The 18,529-nt window shown below is 46.1% G+C and overlaps 1 protein-coding gene across 1 annotated transcript in view; it reads right to left on the minus strand.

Annotated features, from left to right (window-relative positions):
- The window catches only part of DCDC2C (doublecortin domain containing 2C), a 70,659-nt gene that overhangs the window by 11,833 nt on the left and 40,297 nt on the right, over positions 1-18,529 (minus strand). Inside the window, exons 6-8 of the mRNA XM_070511487.1 lie at positions 17,031-17,073; positions 3,909-4,032; positions 1,229-1,329 (exon numbers count right to left, since the gene is read on the minus strand). Of these exons, the coding sequence (XP_070367588.1) occupies positions 1,229-1,329; positions 3,909-4,032; positions 17,031-17,073 (268 nt within the window). The remainder of the gene's footprint in view (positions 1-1,228; positions 1,330-3,908; positions 4,033-17,030; positions 17,074-18,529) is intronic.

Here is an 18,529-nt window from a genome sequence, read left to right on the forward strand (position 1 = left end):
GAGTAATTTAGAAAATACAACAAGACACACTGGAAAAGTGCTCAAAATACCAAAAGGAAGTGGAAGGCTAGTACATTAAGACATAGTCTGTGATACGTTAAAACTGTATCGCAGGAAAGAAAAATAGCAGAAGTTAAAAATAAATGACAGCGTTAAGAGTGAGTGATTTCTGAAACAGGAGCAGAAAAGCTCGCTGGCTATGGATTTGGTGCTCTGGAATTATAAGCGCAAGGCTGGGACCTAGTCCATTTAAGAGGACCAAATGGGACTCGAATGCTAATACTGACCTTTCACGGAATACAAATTGTTTTCTCAAAAACTGACAATTGGAATTGGACTGTTAGCGCCTTCAGGTAGACACTGGAGACAAAGTGGTGCGTTTTAGAGCTTCTCTGACCGTCTCCCCTTTGCAGGTGCAGGAACCAGGGCCAGAGGACCGTGGAGACCTGCCCCAGTGCAGGAGGGGAGCGCACAGAGCTGGGCTGAAACCCAGGCCTGGGGCCCTCTGTCCAGGCACTAGGGGGCGGGCCTTGATCCAGCCCCCTCTCCCATCTCATCTCCTTCCCTCCATTTGGATCCTCTGCAGGACTCCACTTCCCACTCCTCTGGGAAGCCAGGAGGAAGGCAACAGTGAGTGAGGGTCGCTAAACACCGGGCTCTGACTGGGTCTCACACGTGCATTGCTTCATGTAGCCCTACACAAAGCTGCATGGTGATATCACCCCCACGGCACAGATAAGGAGATTGAGGCCCAAGCTCAGAAAGCTGGGAAGTGGCAGACCCATGAGCCCCCACCACACCAATCATTCTGTCATTCTGTTATTCCACAATTGATTAGTAAGGGCCTCCTACCCACCGGGAACCCTGCTAGAAACAAGGGCAACAATAGGGAGCAAAGCAGACCACCCCCTCCCTTAGGGAGTTTATAGCTTAGAGGGGAGAAGAGACAATGATCAAATGATGACAAAGCTAACTATGCTGCCACACACTGTGACAGCGTTAAGAAGGGTCCCAATAGAAGAAGAGCCTGTCAGGAGAGAGGGAAAGGCAGGAAAACAGGTGATATAGGATCCAAAGGATGAGCAGTAGCTAACTGGAGTAGTCTTAGAACATTCTAGAAGCCAGGGATTGCTTGGGGGAGGGGTTGGGGATGACACTGCAGGCAGGCAGGGCTGCTGGAGCAGACTAAGAAGGCGGTGGGCACGGCCATGCGATGCCTGCTACCCACCTGGTCCAGAGGCACTTCCACCTGCACATACTGGTCCTCTGTCACTTCTGGCACTCCTTGGGTCTCTGTGTTAGGAGTCTGGGCTTTATACACGTCACCTTCTGGGGAAAAATAACACGGACAGGGTTTCAAACCAATGTCCATTGTACATTTTCTGACCCAAACAAAAGTTACAGCTCAGCATCCTCTGAGCTTCCTGTGTCATCGTCAGGCAGCCTGGCCCATGGACCCCAGACCCCAAACACCTCACCTCCGTCCCCATTGCCCTTGTGTTGGCTTCTGTCAAGGCTGTAGACTGTGAGGGACTCAATGTCTGCATTGTCTGTGTACGTCCCTGTCTCCACTAAGGTCCTAGAGCTTGGATGTCATGGTCATCACTATGTTTCACCCTCCATGGGACTTAGTCCCAGAGACAAAATACAGTGGACATTTCACAAGCACATGTCCAGTTAATTCAGTTAGAAATAAACACAAAGCAACCCACCAGAGATCAAAATCAAGCAACCCATCAGATAGCAAAATCATAGATTTTTTTTTTTTAAAGATTTTATTTTTTCCCTTTTTCTCCCCAAAGCCCCCCGGTACATAGTTGTATATTTTTCATTGCGGGTCCTTCTAGTTGTGGCATGTGGGACGCTGCCTCAGCATGGTCTGACGAGCAGTGCCATGTCCGCGCCCAGGATTCGAACCAACAAAACACTGGGCCGCCTGCAGCAGAGCACGCGAACTTAACCACTCGGCCACGGGGCCAGCCCCGCAAAATCATAGATTTTTAAGGACATGCAGTTTATTATAATATAAATATATTTTATATATATTATATATAAATATAATATAAATATATAATATAAATATATTCAAGAACTGGGTTTGAACAAACTGGGTTTGAACAAACTAGTTGTTAAAGTTGTGCATTGTAAGATACTCAAGTTAGTCAATAGATAAAAATCACTGTAATTAGCAATGCAGCTGGATGTGTTTTATATTAAGTGTTTATAAAATCCTGAAGTTCTTGAAAACTTTATCCTCACTCCGACCAGAAGTGACAGCAGAAGATAAAAAAGTGGGCCAGCCAGTTCTTTCAACATCCAAAAGGACATAAATGCGGCCAGTGATGAGCTCATTGAAGCAAACTGGGCAACTCCAATCACAGACCCCTTCCATTGCTCGGTCAAGAGTCCTGGACCTCCCACTCTTCCCTGGGTCCATTCTTGCCCTTCCCGGCCCTCAGCCCCACAAGAACCATGCCCTGAGTCTTGGGCTGGAGGAGTCCCTGCTCTCAAGGGTGAAGGGATGGAAAGGGAAAGGAAGGGGCAGGAAGGCAGCATTCATCAGGAACCCGCTGGGTTCCAGGCACTCCTCTATGCATTCAATATTTAATACTCATGGCAATTCTTGAATGAACCTACTATGCCCATTTGCAGATAAGGAGTCTACCCATGGTCACAGGTTGGTGATGACCATAGCTGGAATTCGAGCCCACCACACCATGCTATTTCCCAGGGGAAGGCCCGATGTGTGTTGGGCAGTCCAAGCTACTCATGTACGAAATGTTTTGCCAAGAAAGAAATTTTACACACAGTGATTAAATTTTCTATTACTGTTAATATAGTGCAGCAGTTCGGATAGTACAGATTGAACAGGCTTTGGTCTTAGACCTAACCTGACCACAATGTGTTAGAACAGCACCACCTGTGCGCGCACACGTCTGCCAGGCAGTGAGCTCCATGGAGGGTGGAACATATCCAAACACCCCCTTGTCTAGCGAGTGCCTGGTGCACAGCACGATGATGCATTCATCATGGGCCGGGAGCACCAGAAGCGGGAGAGGAGCGAGAGAAAGCATCAGGGAAATGTCCAGCTTTGTAACCTGGAAGCAAACGGAGGAGCAAGAGAGGAGCTAAGAAACAATCAGAGAGCAAAGAAGAGAAAACTGAGCTGCGTGAGATGGTAGTGAAAGCCAAGCGAGAAGACGGTTTTAAGAAAAATGACTTCCCACACTTGTCAGACGCTGCAGAGAAGTGAAGGGACCCCTCCTCCTGCCCTTTTCCTCCCCTCTCCACAGGCAGCCGTAGGCCTTGAGTCTCTCATTAAGCATCCATCACACACACTGGTGAGATGGCCACGGGGCTCACGTGAGTCAGAGCTCAGTAAAAGGTGGTGGGAGGAGCAGCACCAGTAACAGTACTACCAGCAGGAGCAAGAACAGGAGTAGGAGTAGATTTAAGTTATTTCATTTTAAAATCACTTCTGAAGTTCAATCTTTTAAATGCGTCTCATACTCAAAAAGTAAACCCAGACAAGTCAGCTCCTATTTTCATGTTTCCCCCAAAGGCTGACTTGTGTGTTGGTTGTCTTCTGTGTCATTGGTCCTTCGGGGAAGACACGCCCGCCCTGACGGACACAGAGCTACAGAACTACCCTAATACTAGCCTTAGCGTGGAGGGCTTCCGCCTTGGACAAGCCCACGGCCTTCAGCACTGGAATTTTGTTTGTCTACTCTCCCAACCACTGCCCTACAAGCTGAACATTTTATTAATAAATCAGATAGCTGCAAGTCAGGTTTTTAAATCAGATAATTACAAGTCGTATCCATGCAGTACGAAATTGATCTGAAAACACGCCTTCTTCACACAGTAGCATTTTTTACAGCCTACAGCGACATGAAATTCCACATTACCTGCACCACCTTGGATTAAAGGCTCTACCAGTGTTTTCTTCTGTCCTTTGGCGTAAAAAACAGAATCCTGAGCTCTAGGTGGAATGTTGTCATGTTTAGGAGGTTCTTTTCCTTTGGAATCCTCCTAAGGTACAAATTAAGAATAAAAAGTATGTCAGGAACAACACAAACACTGAGTGTTCAGTGATTTTGAGGATGATCAGAGAAAGCCCACAGCTCCTTGGGGAAAGCAGTGGGATGAGATTCAGGCACCTTCAAGAGGCCCCCTTCTAGCACCATCTGGACTCTCCAATCCTTACATTTCTGCAAAGTGACAAAAAATGCTTCTCTCCCTCTGTCCCAGGGACACGGCAGGCAGTGCCTCCCCAGGAGGGGAAGGCCGATCCTCTTCCTAACGGAAGGTGGCCGTGTGATAACGAGGAGCTGCATTAGAAGGAGACGAGCGGGTCTAGTCTGAGGAGGTCCGTGTGGCTTCAGGGACACTCCCAAAAGCCTAATAAAATTGCCGCTTCAACTACAAAACCACTCCTGCTGGAACCTCCAAGCAAGATGGAGCATGTCTGATAAAGAAACGTACGGCAGGTTTGTTTTGGGATACGGTAAGGGGGAACTCAGATTTCTAAAAACCATCTGTAGACAATGAGCACAAGACACAACTAGACCACAGCGCAAGACGGACCAATTCTTAGCACCATCCCAACTCTATTGCATAAACTAGCTTCACAATACAGACTCTCTTTTTCAGTTTTCCTCTTTTCTATCTTTGCTAAAGTATCTAGAAGTGAATACAGGCAAAACTATACAAATAAATATTTCTCTTGAGCTCTCTAGGTCACTTAAGAAAATGTCAAACTAAAAACATTTACCTTGTACCATTAATATATTGTAGATGACAAGAACTACCAGATTTTTGTCCTTGAGGAAATTAAAGTGTGAAAATAGCCCTTCACCCATATACAACAACCAAGCAAAATCTTGCTACCTATTTTAAGGGGCTTTCCTGCAAGTTGAAATTGTGTCCTTTAGCGTAGGAAACAAGGTCTTTGCAGACAGAATTGGTTTTAGAAACGGACACTGGTCTGCAGTGCCTGCATTTTGCAGGGAGCTGGGGGCTGGGATTCTGAACACATACTTGATTCTTCTTAGCATCACTGACATCTGTTTGCTGGGATGATTTTCCATATCTTTATCCTCTAAGATAAAGACACCTTGTATTTATTTTATTATCTCTTAAATAATACTTAAAGGACAGCGACAAAGTGACACACCCACCCTCCTCATAGGAGACAAAAGCAGCCGTGATACAGAGCAAAGAGCACAGAGCCAACAAGACCCTCTGCCGTCGGGCCCCCGGCTCCCCATCACCCCAAGCCCAGTGACAAGATGAAAATGAGGTGGCCCCACACAGACCTGGAAAGTCACACAAAACAAAAGAAACTTCCAGGGAGTAACATGGCAGGGAAAAGTGGATATAATGTCATTAAACCAATTTTACTGTTTAATCTCATCTCTTACCTAAGTATATGAAGTTTTTAAAAACATCTTATTTCTATGAAATCTAGTGAAACTTAGAGCCACGCTGGTTTGGCCTCTTGTCAAGTCGAGGCTCCAACATCAGCTCCCCGGTGAGGACCACCTTGCCCACTCTCGCCCTGTCCCTCCCGGCTCCTTCCTTATCCTTCCCCACATTCCCCCACAGCACTTTAGCGTAAACCTAATAATTTATCTATGATGTTTATTATCTTCCAACGCTAGATGTTGGAAGCTCCATGAGGGCAGCTTTGTCGGTTTGTTTGTTTTTCTAATAACACATTCCCAAAGCCTAGAACAGTGCCTGGCACATAGGAAGCCCTCAATAGCTATCAGCTGAACGACTAAGTGACCATTGAATGACTACGAACCTGATCACTCCCATCGTTCAAACAGTGAAGGGAGTTGTCGCAGCTTTAGGAAGGTGCTCAAACACCCTAGCTTAGCAAGGTGACCTTCACGCCCTAAGCCCACCTGCCCTCCCACGCCCACACCCCTCACTGCTCAGGCTTTGCACAACCCAGGCCTTTCTACCCAAGACACTCCACCGGACTCCCTCCCTCCCCTGCTTCCTAACCTACGACTTCTCATCCTTCAAACCGCAGTCGGAGCCTGCCCTCAGAGGGCCCTCTGCTGCGTCCCTGTAACGCCTGACATATTGTCACCAGGATGCAGACCTTGCCCTCTGTGCACTACTGGTGCTCCACACACAGTGGGCTCACAGCATGTACCTGTGCTCAGCTGAGCCATCATAACAGCTGCTCAGTACATCTCTGCTGATTTAATGACCTGAGGAGGGAGATGTGGCAAAGCAGGAAAAAAAGAGCTCAAAATCTGGCATTCTTCAGACAAGGAAAGGTGAGGGGTTGCTACACACAGCTTCTACAGGCCAAGAATCTCCTTCTGTGGATGTTAAATACGTACGTTTTCTAAACAATTCAGGAGTAGGTTGCACACATCATGCACCTTTACCTCCAAGCGCCTCAGTACGTAATACTGAAGACACGTGACCTACTTAATACTGAAGACATGTTTCCTAACGACGGAGATGACCCTTACAGAATCACGGGACAGTCACCAAATTCAAGAAGTTAACCTTGATGCAACACGCTTACCTAATCCGCCATCCATAGCCCCATTCTGTGCAGTAATGTCTTTATAGGATTGCCCCTCCAGGAAAGGCCCAGTCCAGGATCACCTATCACATTTAGGTGTCGTGTCTTCTTAGCCTCCTGTAACCTGGAATCATTCCTCAGCCTTCCTTTGTCTTTCATGACACTGGCACTTTTGAAGAATACAGGACTGTTTTGTTTTATAGGAAAAATCTGAAGTTGGCATTGTGCGGTGTTTCTGCATAATTAGATGAAGGTTATGCATCCCTGGCTGGACCCTACGTGCCATGTCCCTTCTCAGGTATCACAGCTGGAGGCCCGGGGTGACTGTCTCCCTTGTTGGTGATGTGGCTCACCCAATCACGGGGTTTACAGCTTCCCCAAGGGCAGTCCTCGCTGTCCCTCCAAGCCAGTGCCATCGGCAGGACATGCAAATCTCCAGCTCCACCAAACTGCCCTGCACTCGACTTTGATTCCTGCGTGTCTTGACCTAATTACCTTTAAAACCAGCTGTAAATGACTCTCACTGAAGTGGATGATCTTATCTAAACAGAGCAAACTGTAACAGTTGGAAGAGCTATAGAAAGAAACAAAATATTGACATAAGTCCACTTAAAACAAAAAAAAAGTAATAAACCCCTGAAAATTACACTGAGAGCTTACAAAGTATATGACTAGACCTGCACACCTACTGAGTGTGACCAGACCCACACCATTTGAAGTATGAGCAGACCACACCTAGCACACGTGTCTAGTACACGGTGTGTGACAAGAACTGGAAACAGACACAAAAGGCCTCGGTGTGAAGCTGAGGTTCTGGCCTTTCTCGTGGAGGAAGAGCTGTGCACCAGACTGGCTGTAGACACCCCTCTGACCGTCTGGAGCCTGGTATGTAGTCGGGGCTCAACTGCAGAGTCATCCTCCCCCCGCTCAGCCACTGGGGGTCAGGCCCTTCACCACAGCTGTCTCAGGGCCTCTACATGACCTGGGACTGATAAGAGGGCCTCTCTGAGGATCCGAGTGAGGTTTGCAAAACTTCCTTCCAGTAAGGATTTTAGAAGCCTGCTGGGTGCACAGAAGTACTCTAAAAATGTTAGAAGCAGATGTCGGTGACTCGATGAGTGGACACAGTTGGAATCCTGAGCTACAGAGAGCCATCGGGAAATGCGGCTGTCCAGGCGAGAGGCCCGGAGAGGCTCCCCCAGGTGAAGGAACGGAGGGTCCACGAGGTGACTGAACGCCGCGTCTCGTTTTCGGGCTCTCCAGGTCTTTCTCCCTCCAGGATGAAGCCCGAACTCCCAGCAGCACAGCCACGCACACGGGCCCAGCCTGCCCTCCCATTCCCATCAGGGGCAGCCTCACCATGCGTCTTGCTGTTCCCCAACATGCTGGCGCTTCCACATTCTCATGTTCTCCAGAGTAGCCACTTCCCCTGGTGTACCTAGCCAACTTGTCTACAGATCCTTCAAGACCCAACGCTATTGTCTTGTCCCAACACAGAGCAATCCCTCCTCCAGGCTCCCCTCCACTGTACACACAGCTCCACCGTCAGTCACATGCCTGTGGTTTTCTACTTCTCTCCCTCTGGCCAGCAAGCTCCCCAAGGACAGGACGAGGGCCACCTGCATCTTTACTTGCCCAGTGCTTGGCATAAAGTGGGCATTCTGGATGTCTTTTCATTGTCAGAGCAACACGGATTTACAGCAGTTCTTGGCAAACAACAGATTAAGCAGGAAAACAGAATCTATTGCTTTCAAACACAAGGAAACTTTCATGAGCCTCATGCCTCCGATCCCCACTCGTGTCTGCCCCCGAGTCTCCAGCCGCTCAGATATTAACGTGAGCTCTATTTACAAAGGCAACAGGTACTTCTTTTCGATTTCATTATTCCTTCTTCCTATTAAAAACATTTTCAGAAAATACACCTGAGGCATGTTAGGTTTATTTCTCTGTAGTGCGTTAAGAACCATTATTTTCCTCCAGAGCCTATTTCAATCCATCTAGCTATATTTTAATGCTATTGTAACAGATTCTCTTGCTCATGCACATGAAAGGCAGCCACCCAAGGTAACTCAGGATGAATGAGACAGTTTGTCTAATGGAAGAACAGTAACAACCCATTTCAGGGTCAATCCGTCCTCAGGTAGAAGACGACAAATGTCGCCACAAAAGGCATTTCTTTGGCTCCAAGTGAATGTCCTGGTTCCAAGTGTGTCCAGGTCCTCCATCCGTGAACGGGTCCCTGCTCTGAGCATTACTAAAGCGGAAGATGTGCTAACATTTGAACCCGACTGCTGCGTCTTCAGGCTGCGAGCAGATGACATCAAACACTGCCTCAATTGCTGTGTGATGCTGCCATGGCCTTGACATTATCAGCCCACAAATGTCAGTTCCAGAGCACTTATTTCACACTGACCTCTACAGGCCAGGCCAAGGGCGGTTGTCAACCCCAAACACACACACACACACACACTCATGCACGCACACACACGCCCCCCCAGTTTAACTCACCAACGCTTTATCTCATTTTCCTTACTGTTCATTACCAACACTTGTGCTCTGTGCCCAAAAGACAACTAGGTAACATTTAACATTCTGATTGGGAATGTGATATAAATACAATGCTTATTAACTATTTACTGATATTTTACAGAGGCTTGCACCCTAAAATATTCATTTTAACATATGAATGCAATTTTAAATATCTAGTAAATTAGTCTTACTTCTTTGGAAGGTAATAGATATAAACTCACAGTAAATGCAGTTGCTACAAAACTGAATTTGATATAACTAAATAAGAGTAGCTTCATTCAATTATTTTCGTTGGACTGAAAAAGTCATGTTTCAAGTTAATTGTGCCATATAAGGCTTTGACAGTCTCCTTATGATGAATTTTCCAATCTGCAAATATTTGCATCAAGCAACAAGAGAACTGAGCCAATCAACACAGACCGTTTTTGAACTATATTTCAAATGTGCTAATCGGTAAAAATGCACTGATATGATTTCTTTGCCATTTTCTTGGGCAATGAGCATTTTTAACAGTGCAATTTAAGGTTCAGCTCAATTAAGATAAAATTTTCATTCCATTCGAAATGGGAATCTAGATATAAGAAGCAAACAGCTTTGTTCTTCAACTTTTTTAATATTCTGGATGGGGTATCTACAAGAGCTTAAATTACAACTTCATGCCCTTGGAAATAAGTGTGATGACAGAGATCTCAGGAAAAAAATAGGAAGTAAAAGATGAGGAGAATCAGCTTCACTAACTGAGACCCTAAGAGGTCAGTAACATCTAGCCACACAGCCAAGGACAGCCAGGATTCCAACCAAGAAGTGGAGTCCAAAAGCCTTGCTCTCAAAGTACCATGGCTTTCCCTTGGTGGTAGTAATTAGTTTACTAAGAAAAAAAATCTGTTACCATAATATGTAGAAAAGATTTCGTCCACTTCGGAGGCATCCACTTAGGCCCAAAGAAGGTTCACTGGGTTACTCATTAAAGAATCCACAATGATAATCCCAGAAAAATAAAGGAGATTTGTCCTCTATTTTATGTTATACAAAATTCTTTTTGACATTAAAAATACTTTTCTGCAAGAATATCATCTCTCATGTGACTGCTTTGCCATGATTTGATAAATGTGCTAATCTAGAGCAAAGCAATTTCTCACACATACACACACACCAAAATCCACCTCCTCTTCCTGGAGCCCAGATCTCGGCTCCTGACACCACCATCCCCCAGCTGTCCCCCGAGGCAACCTGGAGTCGTCCCTGACCTCTCCCACTTCCTCATACTCCACAGCCATCAAGACCTGCCTGTGTCCCTTTTCCATTGTGTTCCTTCCCATTTCATTGACTCAAGACGCCATGACTCATAAGACACATGGTTATTTTTTTTATGTGCTACCAAGAAAGAAATCAAGTTGCCATTTAAACCATTTAAACCACGCCACAGAGATTCTTTATTACCTAGAAGTTCTATTTTCTACTTACTTAAAAAGCCCTTTTAAAACTATATAGATGTAAATTTTTATCACATCCCTCTTGTACATAAAGAAAGAGGAGAATGTAACAGAAATCAGTTGAACCCTCCCAAGACCTTACATCCAGAGTCTGGCTCTTCTAAACCATTTCTGCCTCAGAGTCCAAGATGTCTGTGCCTTTCCATGCAGTGTGGACACAGTGCTCCACCATTATTCCTGGAATTTCCTTCCAAGCTCCTCCGCACATTTTGATGCTGGCGCTTTCTTGCCTGGAGTTTGGGAGGCAATCCCCTGCACCTATCTCGGTAACAAATGCAAACCAGTGTGGTGGACTGCTTCCTGGTGTGCAGAGGGATTATCACTTTGCTACATTCCTCTGCTGAGACGGAGTCTATTTCTCCACCTCCTGGAACCTTGCAACCACGTGGATGAGGACAGAAATGCCTGACAACCAGCACCAATTGCGAGACGTGTCAGTAAGGCTGGCTTAGACATTCCAGCCAGTGAACTCTCCAGCTGAACACGGCCCCACAAGGAACCTCAGTGAAACTGGCCCAAACCCACTGAGCCAACCACAGAATTTAGAGAAATCAAAAATCGCTGTTATTTTAAGCCCCTAGGTCTGCAGACGGCTTGTTAGACAATAATAGATACTGAAGCTGACAGCTTCAACTACATGTGGGTATCTCCCTTTCTTTGGTCCATAAAAGAGTTGGTTGTTGCTTTGCAAAACTATGTAGAATTGAAGAAGAACATACCCCACTAATATCAAATTCACATCTTGCTTTTCTATCTTCATGCTTTTCTGTGTATATAATAAATTTTCATTTCAATTTTGCATCATAACATAATCATTTTAAGGACATTTACACAGCAATTAAATGCGCATGTACAGTGCCAACCATGCCAAACCTCACTTGAAGAGACAGTAAAATGAGCAGCTGTAGCAAAGTTCACTGTGACAACAAATGACACTGCCACACGACTGCTAACAAGAGTTGTCAGATGCCATCAGCATAAGATACACCCTATTTCAGAGATGTTAAGATGGAGAAAAAAGTTCCTTGCAGAATCAATGATACACAGCATCTCTCAAATCCGACTGCTCTGCTCCATCTGTCACCTCCTGGGTGCGTTGTGGTGGCCTCAGAACTGACCTCTCCTCCTCTATTCTTGCTCTATTTTCAATCCATACATTTTATTCCACCACTAGTAGACATTCTCAAGTGTACATCTGTTCATTTCATGCCCTTCATTGCTGAAATGTGGATCCCTATGAACACAAACGTTGTCACCTGGCCTGCCAGACCCTTATTACCTGGCCCTGCCTGCCTTTCCAACCTGCCCCCTGAATCCCGCTTTCCTGCCACAGGTATTGTGTTTCCCTGACTCTACTGCGCAATGTTGATGGAGAGACAGGTGCGTCTGAAAGTTTAATAGAACAGGGATTCTTGACCTACTGGAACTGTCAGGTGGGGGGGTTGATGCTGTGGAATTGGGAGTGACTTCTAGGCTTGGGCTTAAACAGTGGAAGGCATTCAGTTCATTGGGTGAGGACTGTTGGGATCGCTCTGTCCTTTTCCTTGACACGTCTGCCTTCTCATCCAGCAGAAACTTACCCTCTGCTCATCTCTGTATCTCCAGATACAAGGGTTCCCCAGGCCACGGGATGAATCAGCAAATGCCCCTTTCAGCTGGGAGAGCCTGGGGGTCAACAGCTCTGGGCTGCACATGTGATATGTCCATGGAAGAGTCAAGAAAGATTCTTTGCCATGTATTCCATGTCCATTTAAAAAAAAAAAAAAACACAACAAACACACTTACAGATTTAAAAGAAAATTCAGCACCATTTTTATAGACAGCTGCTCCTCTGCCCACCAGACGATCTTGGACTTCGAAGACCACCAAGGGTCACAACAGCCCCTCATATGCTGCAGGTGATATCCCCACTAAAGGGCCATCCTGGGTTTCTAGTGTTGACTTTTTAATATCTTCCCCACTTTCCAAAAGAATGTTGAGGTGGTGCACACAGAAAATAGATACAAGAAGTTTCATAAGCTAGAAATGGAAAATCTGGAACAAGCAAATAAAGAAACAAATATATTTATCGTTATATATATTATAGTTGCTCAGACTAATTATAAATTCAGGCCTCCCGCAGCCATAGGAGCCCACCTGCAGAGTAGTTTCCATTCTCAGCAACGTGCCCACTCCTCAGACGGGGCGGGGATTTTTTCCAGTACTGAGTTCTGAGATCAGCATATCATGTAGACCTCTATACAAGAGGCACAAATAATGTGAACCCCTTGACAGTCATTTTTACATCAACCTTTGTTAAAATCAATGCCTTTCGCTTTCTTGTAGGACTTTCCATTTTCCAGAACAAAATGTGCTTGCTATGCTGCTATATACTTCTGTCACACAGACTTCATAGGAAATTTCCAAATAACACATTTTGTTGCATTGCACTTTACACTATGTTTGTGATCATTCTGTCTAAAGCTTCCCAAATGACCCAGAAAAGAGAAGAAATGTAGACGATATCAGAACAAACAGGCCTCAAAGTTTAGACTGACTAGAACAACATTTAATAGAAGGAAAAGAAAGTTATACCCCTGCTCTCAGGGACCAGAGTCCAGACAACAACACAAAGAAATGAAGAGATAAGCAAAGCGGTAACGATGAACCAAGCCGTGGTCCAGCAGACATCGTCAACAGTGTGCTCAGCAGTTTCCAAACTGAAGTGTGGAATTTCAAGTTGCTCCATTCATGCTAAATGTCATCGTTCAAACTCCAGTGCCCGCACGTGAGGACGCTGTTTAGGCAGCAGAGAAAACTGAGCAGTGGAATCGCGTGTGCACGTGTGCAGGCTAGTCCCCACCTGGAACATGTGCACCTTCTCTGAATGACACTTCATGACCTGCACTTTGTCTGCTGACCTCCACCTGGGTCGACGACATCCTCTCCTACAAACTGTCATTCTACACATGTGACTCATTTATACAAACTTTTTATCATGAAATAAGCCCATGTGTTTGTCTATCCCAACTAGAGGGAGCACATCCTTCAGGCAGAATCATGCCTATCATATTTGTGTTCTCAATGATCCTCATTCATTCATTCATTCATTCAACAAACACTTAATACTAAAATGCAATCCTTAGAGAAAGAAAATCAAAAACAAATAAGACTGAGAAAAATGGCAAGTAATAGGATATATTGGGGTATATGAGGAAGCCATTTGGGTGAGGAAGCCAAAGCTGATTTGGCCTAACCTTATTTTTTTCTGAAAAGGGCCCGATGTGGCCATTGAGCATGCACTGTATATCTGCTTTAAGCATTTGCTATGTCCCAAAGGCAGAACAAATGGCCTTAAGATAAAGGTGCAACTTTCCCCACACTGGCATTTCCTGAAGGATAAGCATCTCTCCCTAGGCTAGGAACTGATTGCTGTGCTCACCTGTGACCACCCAGCTCCAGACAACAGACCTGCTTCCTGCTATGTCCACAAGATACCAGATGTATTGCCTGCTATGTCCATCAATCGCTGTGCTGACAGGGCAATCTCGTGACTCTTGTAAAAGGGACATTTCAAGCATGTGTGACACATGCTCTTTGATGCTACATAACCACTGTGTACACCCCACTTCTTTGCAGTGCTCCCTCCCTTTGTGCAAGGACTCTCCCAGGCTATATGGCCCTCACATTTGGTTCATAATAAACTCACCCCAATTTTGATTCATAGGTTGGTTATGGATTATTTGCATCAACAAGATGATCATTTCAGCTCAACAAGCTGCCAAAATAGCAATAGAGTCGGTTCTCGAAACCCAAAGCTAAACAAGGACAACAGGAAAAGGAAGTATTATAGGCTAATCTCACTTATGAACAGACATGCAAAAATCCCTAACAAAATTTAGCAAAACATATCCAGAAAGGTATTTTTTTAGTGGTAAGGCTTTTTCAGTGAAGGCAGGTTGGATAAGGATTGAGGTCATGAAATCAACGTGAAAAGAGGTCAGTTGTGTTATTGTAGGGGAGGAAAACTTTTCCTCTACCTAATGCAGGTTCGTCTGGCTGGAGGACAAATTAAATTCACATGACAGAATAGCAAGAGAAAATTAAACAAAGCTTTATGAGGACCATGGCCCGCGGCCTTTCTTCCTGAAGGAAGAAAGGGCACCAAAGAAGTGGGGTGCACATAGTGGTTATATACTCCCAAACAGGATATTTCACATATGATTGAAATGTCCCTCCCACAATAGTCACAAGATTGCCCTGTTGGCACAGCGCTTGATGGACACAGCAGGTAGTGGGTCTGCTCTCTCGGAGGGCCTAGCAGGAGGCAAGTCTATTGTCTCTAGCTGGGTGGTCACAGGTGAGCTGGGTGGTCACAGGTGAGCTGGGTGGTCACAGGTGAGCGCAGCAATCAGTTCCTAGCCTAAGGAAAGATGCTTAATCCTTAAAGAAATGCCAAGGTTGGGAGGTGGAGGGGAGTCAGTTACAGGAGGTTACCAGACAAGCACAATAAACAAATGCAGATTTAAGTCCTTGCCTTCCCCATTGATTAAGGATTTCTAGAGATAAAGTCATCTCCCCTTCTTCCTGGTACAGAGGGAGATATCTTTACAGATGGAGAGTTCCTTTACAATGTAAATGTCTCTTACAAAGGGTAAGTAAATTCTACTTTTCAGTTGCTTTCCTGTCTGCAAAGTAACTAGGCTCAAATAATCATCATGCCAAAGAGACATATCTTGGGGTGGCCAAATCCAGGTCCCCACATTATCATCTCCAGCAACACTGAGCTCCTTCAGCAAGAGTGCAGACAAAGCTAAGGCTGGGCTCATCCGAGACTGGACTTTTGTCACCTGAATACAAAGTAGTTGATGGGAGAAAGGAAGCCAAAGCTACTTGCAAGAGAATGATTAAACTGGTGGTTATGAAATCCAAGCTGCGACAGGAGAAAAGCAAATCCAAGGGCTGGCTGTTACATATTTGAAAAGAATAGATCAATACATGGGGGGACCTCGAGGCCAATGCATTACAGGAGGGAGGGGACTTGAGCAAAAGGGCCTGAAAGTTAGGAACTGGCAAATAGTAGGCATTCAAGAGCTTTGTTGAATAAATGTTAATGTCAGCAGAGCCACTAAAATGCAGTTTTTATAAGATGGTTAGGGATTTGTGACCATCACATAAACAGGTGATAGGGACCTGTGCAGGCTCCAAAATCTGGCTTCTACCTGCCTTTCTAGTCTCAAATTCTGACACTTCCTACCATCCTTTCCCCGCTTTATATTGCACTATCAAATTGTGTGTAGATAAACACATGCACAGACACACACTCAGAGCGAGCTGTTTCTCACCTCTGTGCCTTCCTCCAGCTGCCAGATCTGCCTGAAATGTCGTCCTCCCGGCCCATGCCCCACCCCAGCCATTCCCAGCTGTGCCAAGCTTGGCTCACTTTTGCTGCTATTGAAACAGCACATCAAACACTGACCAGCTTAAACTAGTCTTGCTTCCTTTTCTTTTTTTTAAGATTGGCACCTGAGCTAACAACTTGCCAATCTTTTTTTTTTTTTTTGCTTTTTCTCCCCAAATCCCCCCAGTAGATAGTCGTATATTTTTAGTTGTGGGTCCTTCTAGTTGTGGCATGTGGGACACCACCTCAACGTGGCCTGACGAGCGGTGCAATGTCTGTGCCCAGGATCCGAACCAGTGAAACCCTGGGCCGCCACAGCTGAGCGTGAACTTAACCACTGGGCCACGGGGCCGGCCCCAAGTCTTGCTTCCTTGAAACAGGTTTTTGATTAATCAAACCTTGCTCAATAACAGAGACAGCACTGCACATGTGCCAGGTGGGAACCCATAGCCCCAGGATGACTCCAGAATCAAGAATCTTCAGAAATGTTGCCACCTGAGCCCTTTACAAAGCGAGAAGTTCTTCAACAAGGAAAACCTGGCTTCCAGCAGCTTGATTACCATATATGGACTGATCCGAGACTAGCCAATCAGCTTATTCTGGCCTAGCTATAGCTTAGCAACCCCTAAATCCTTAAATTTCGCCCTGAACCTTGGATCAGAGAGACAGATTTGAAAGTCTTCCCTCGTGTTTCCTTGCTGATTGACCTCACAATAAAGCCTTGTCTTTTCTCAAAAGCCAGAGCCATAGCATGGGCTTCTGTGCTCATCGGGCAGTGGGCCCTTCCCCGGTAACACTCCCCGTCCCACAAGATCTGTATATATTTTTATCTTCGCACCTCCTGTGTTGTATTACGAACAACTCGCTGTGCCTGCTAGTTTCAGACCCTGAGCTCCAGGTATACACCTAACTTCTCATCCATCTCATTTGCAGGAGCAAACCTGGCACCTAACAGTGTGCCGAGAAGCTCTGTTCTGCAAGGCTGGGGCCCTCAGCCTGGGACGTGTCCTTGTCAATGCAGAAGACGCCAGAATCAATCACAGTTCTCATCTTTCCTTTTTTAAAAAGTACTTACTTTTTTCTTTCTTCGTGAGTGTTTCTCAATGTCCGCGTATTTTCTGCAAGACAAAAGACAGCCTGAAATGTTTAAAGCTCCCCCAAAAACAACTGTGTAAAAATGTAGACCGCAGCCCTGGCTTTCAGGAGGCATGACCAAGAGGAAGGAGCTTACTGCCCTCAGAGGATGCAGGCTCACACCAACGGTTTTCCAGCCCCAGAGAGAAAGGGAGTCTGTTCAACTTCCTTGCCTGAGATCTTTGAAAATCCAGTGGATTCTCATTCATCAGAGTGGCGGCCTGGCCCAAGGCTTACAGGCACCTTCTGCTCTGAAGCTTTTACAGGATAGTGGGGGGAAATCCTAACATCTTCAAAGTTTTTACAGTTGACTTCGGCTGTCACAAGCACCTTTCTTCACGGAGGTCTCACAGTGACCTGGGGGGCGCAACCCTTATGGTTCTCTTCAGGCTAGTGAGGAACCCAGGCTCCAGGACACGAGAGCCTTACTCAAGGCCCCACAGCTGAGCAGGGAAGAACTGAGCCTTCAGCCCAAGGAAAACCCAGTCCATCTCTTCCACCGTGTCACACAGCTCCTGTGCAACTGCCCGGCAACAGTACAAACGCACGCGTCCATTTCTGACCCTTCTTTATCCAAGCTGACGCCAGTCGTTGCCACACAAATTTGGAAATGCTTCCACTAAATGGTTCTCCAGCAGAAGAGCACCTCCTGCATCTGTTAAAGGACTTCAGTCTCTTAGCAACTCTGTCAACTCTCAAACCTGAGGCTCTGACGAGGGAAAAAGATACTCAAGCAACGGACAGACTCAGTTCAGGGTTCAACACACGAATGGCTGACAGGAAAAAACATCAAAAGGCAAAGAATGTGTGTGAGGAGCAGGGGACACAGAGTGGAGAGACCCATTCCACTCCGTTCATCAGCCCCTAGGGTATTTCTACCCACCTGCTGTTAGGATGTCAGCAATGAAGAAGGCAGTCCATAATATCCACACTCGCCAGGCACGAGGCAGGACCCTCCCCTAACCATCCGCCTGGACAGCACACTTCTGTGGGGCCATCCGTCCACAGACAGGACAAAGGGAGCCGTTCTCTGCCTTAGAGTAGACACCCTAAGAGGCCACGAGCCCGCATGGGCATGAGGTCACCGCAGACGCTGTTCCAGGTGGTGTCTCCACTTTCCCAAACGCACACCCACTTGTGCACGGGCCAGGGGTGCAGGCCCACCTCCCGCACTACCTGAAACCAGCTGCCTATTCCCCACTGACGTGAAAACTGACCTGGCTTTTTCATTGCTCAAGATAATGACCATTAAAAACTTGACAGAGAAACAGCTAGGGGCAAGGTCCCTGGCAGGCCCTCAAATAGGCCCGACTCTACAGCTAGCTCGAATAACCCCTGGGGCTAAGCATTCGAGGGTGCCAAATCCCACAGAGGAGCTAAAGGAACTCGTGTCTCAGCAAGACCTGGAAAGCAGGAACTCCCCTCAGTGTGGGAACTGGC

Source organism: Equus asinus, chromosome 6 (genome assembly GCF_041296235.1).
Source record: "Equus asinus isolate D_3611 breed Donkey chromosome 6, EquAss-T2T_v2, whole genome shotgun sequence".
NCBI lineage: Eukaryota > Metazoa > Chordata > Mammalia > Perissodactyla > Equidae > Equus > Equus asinus.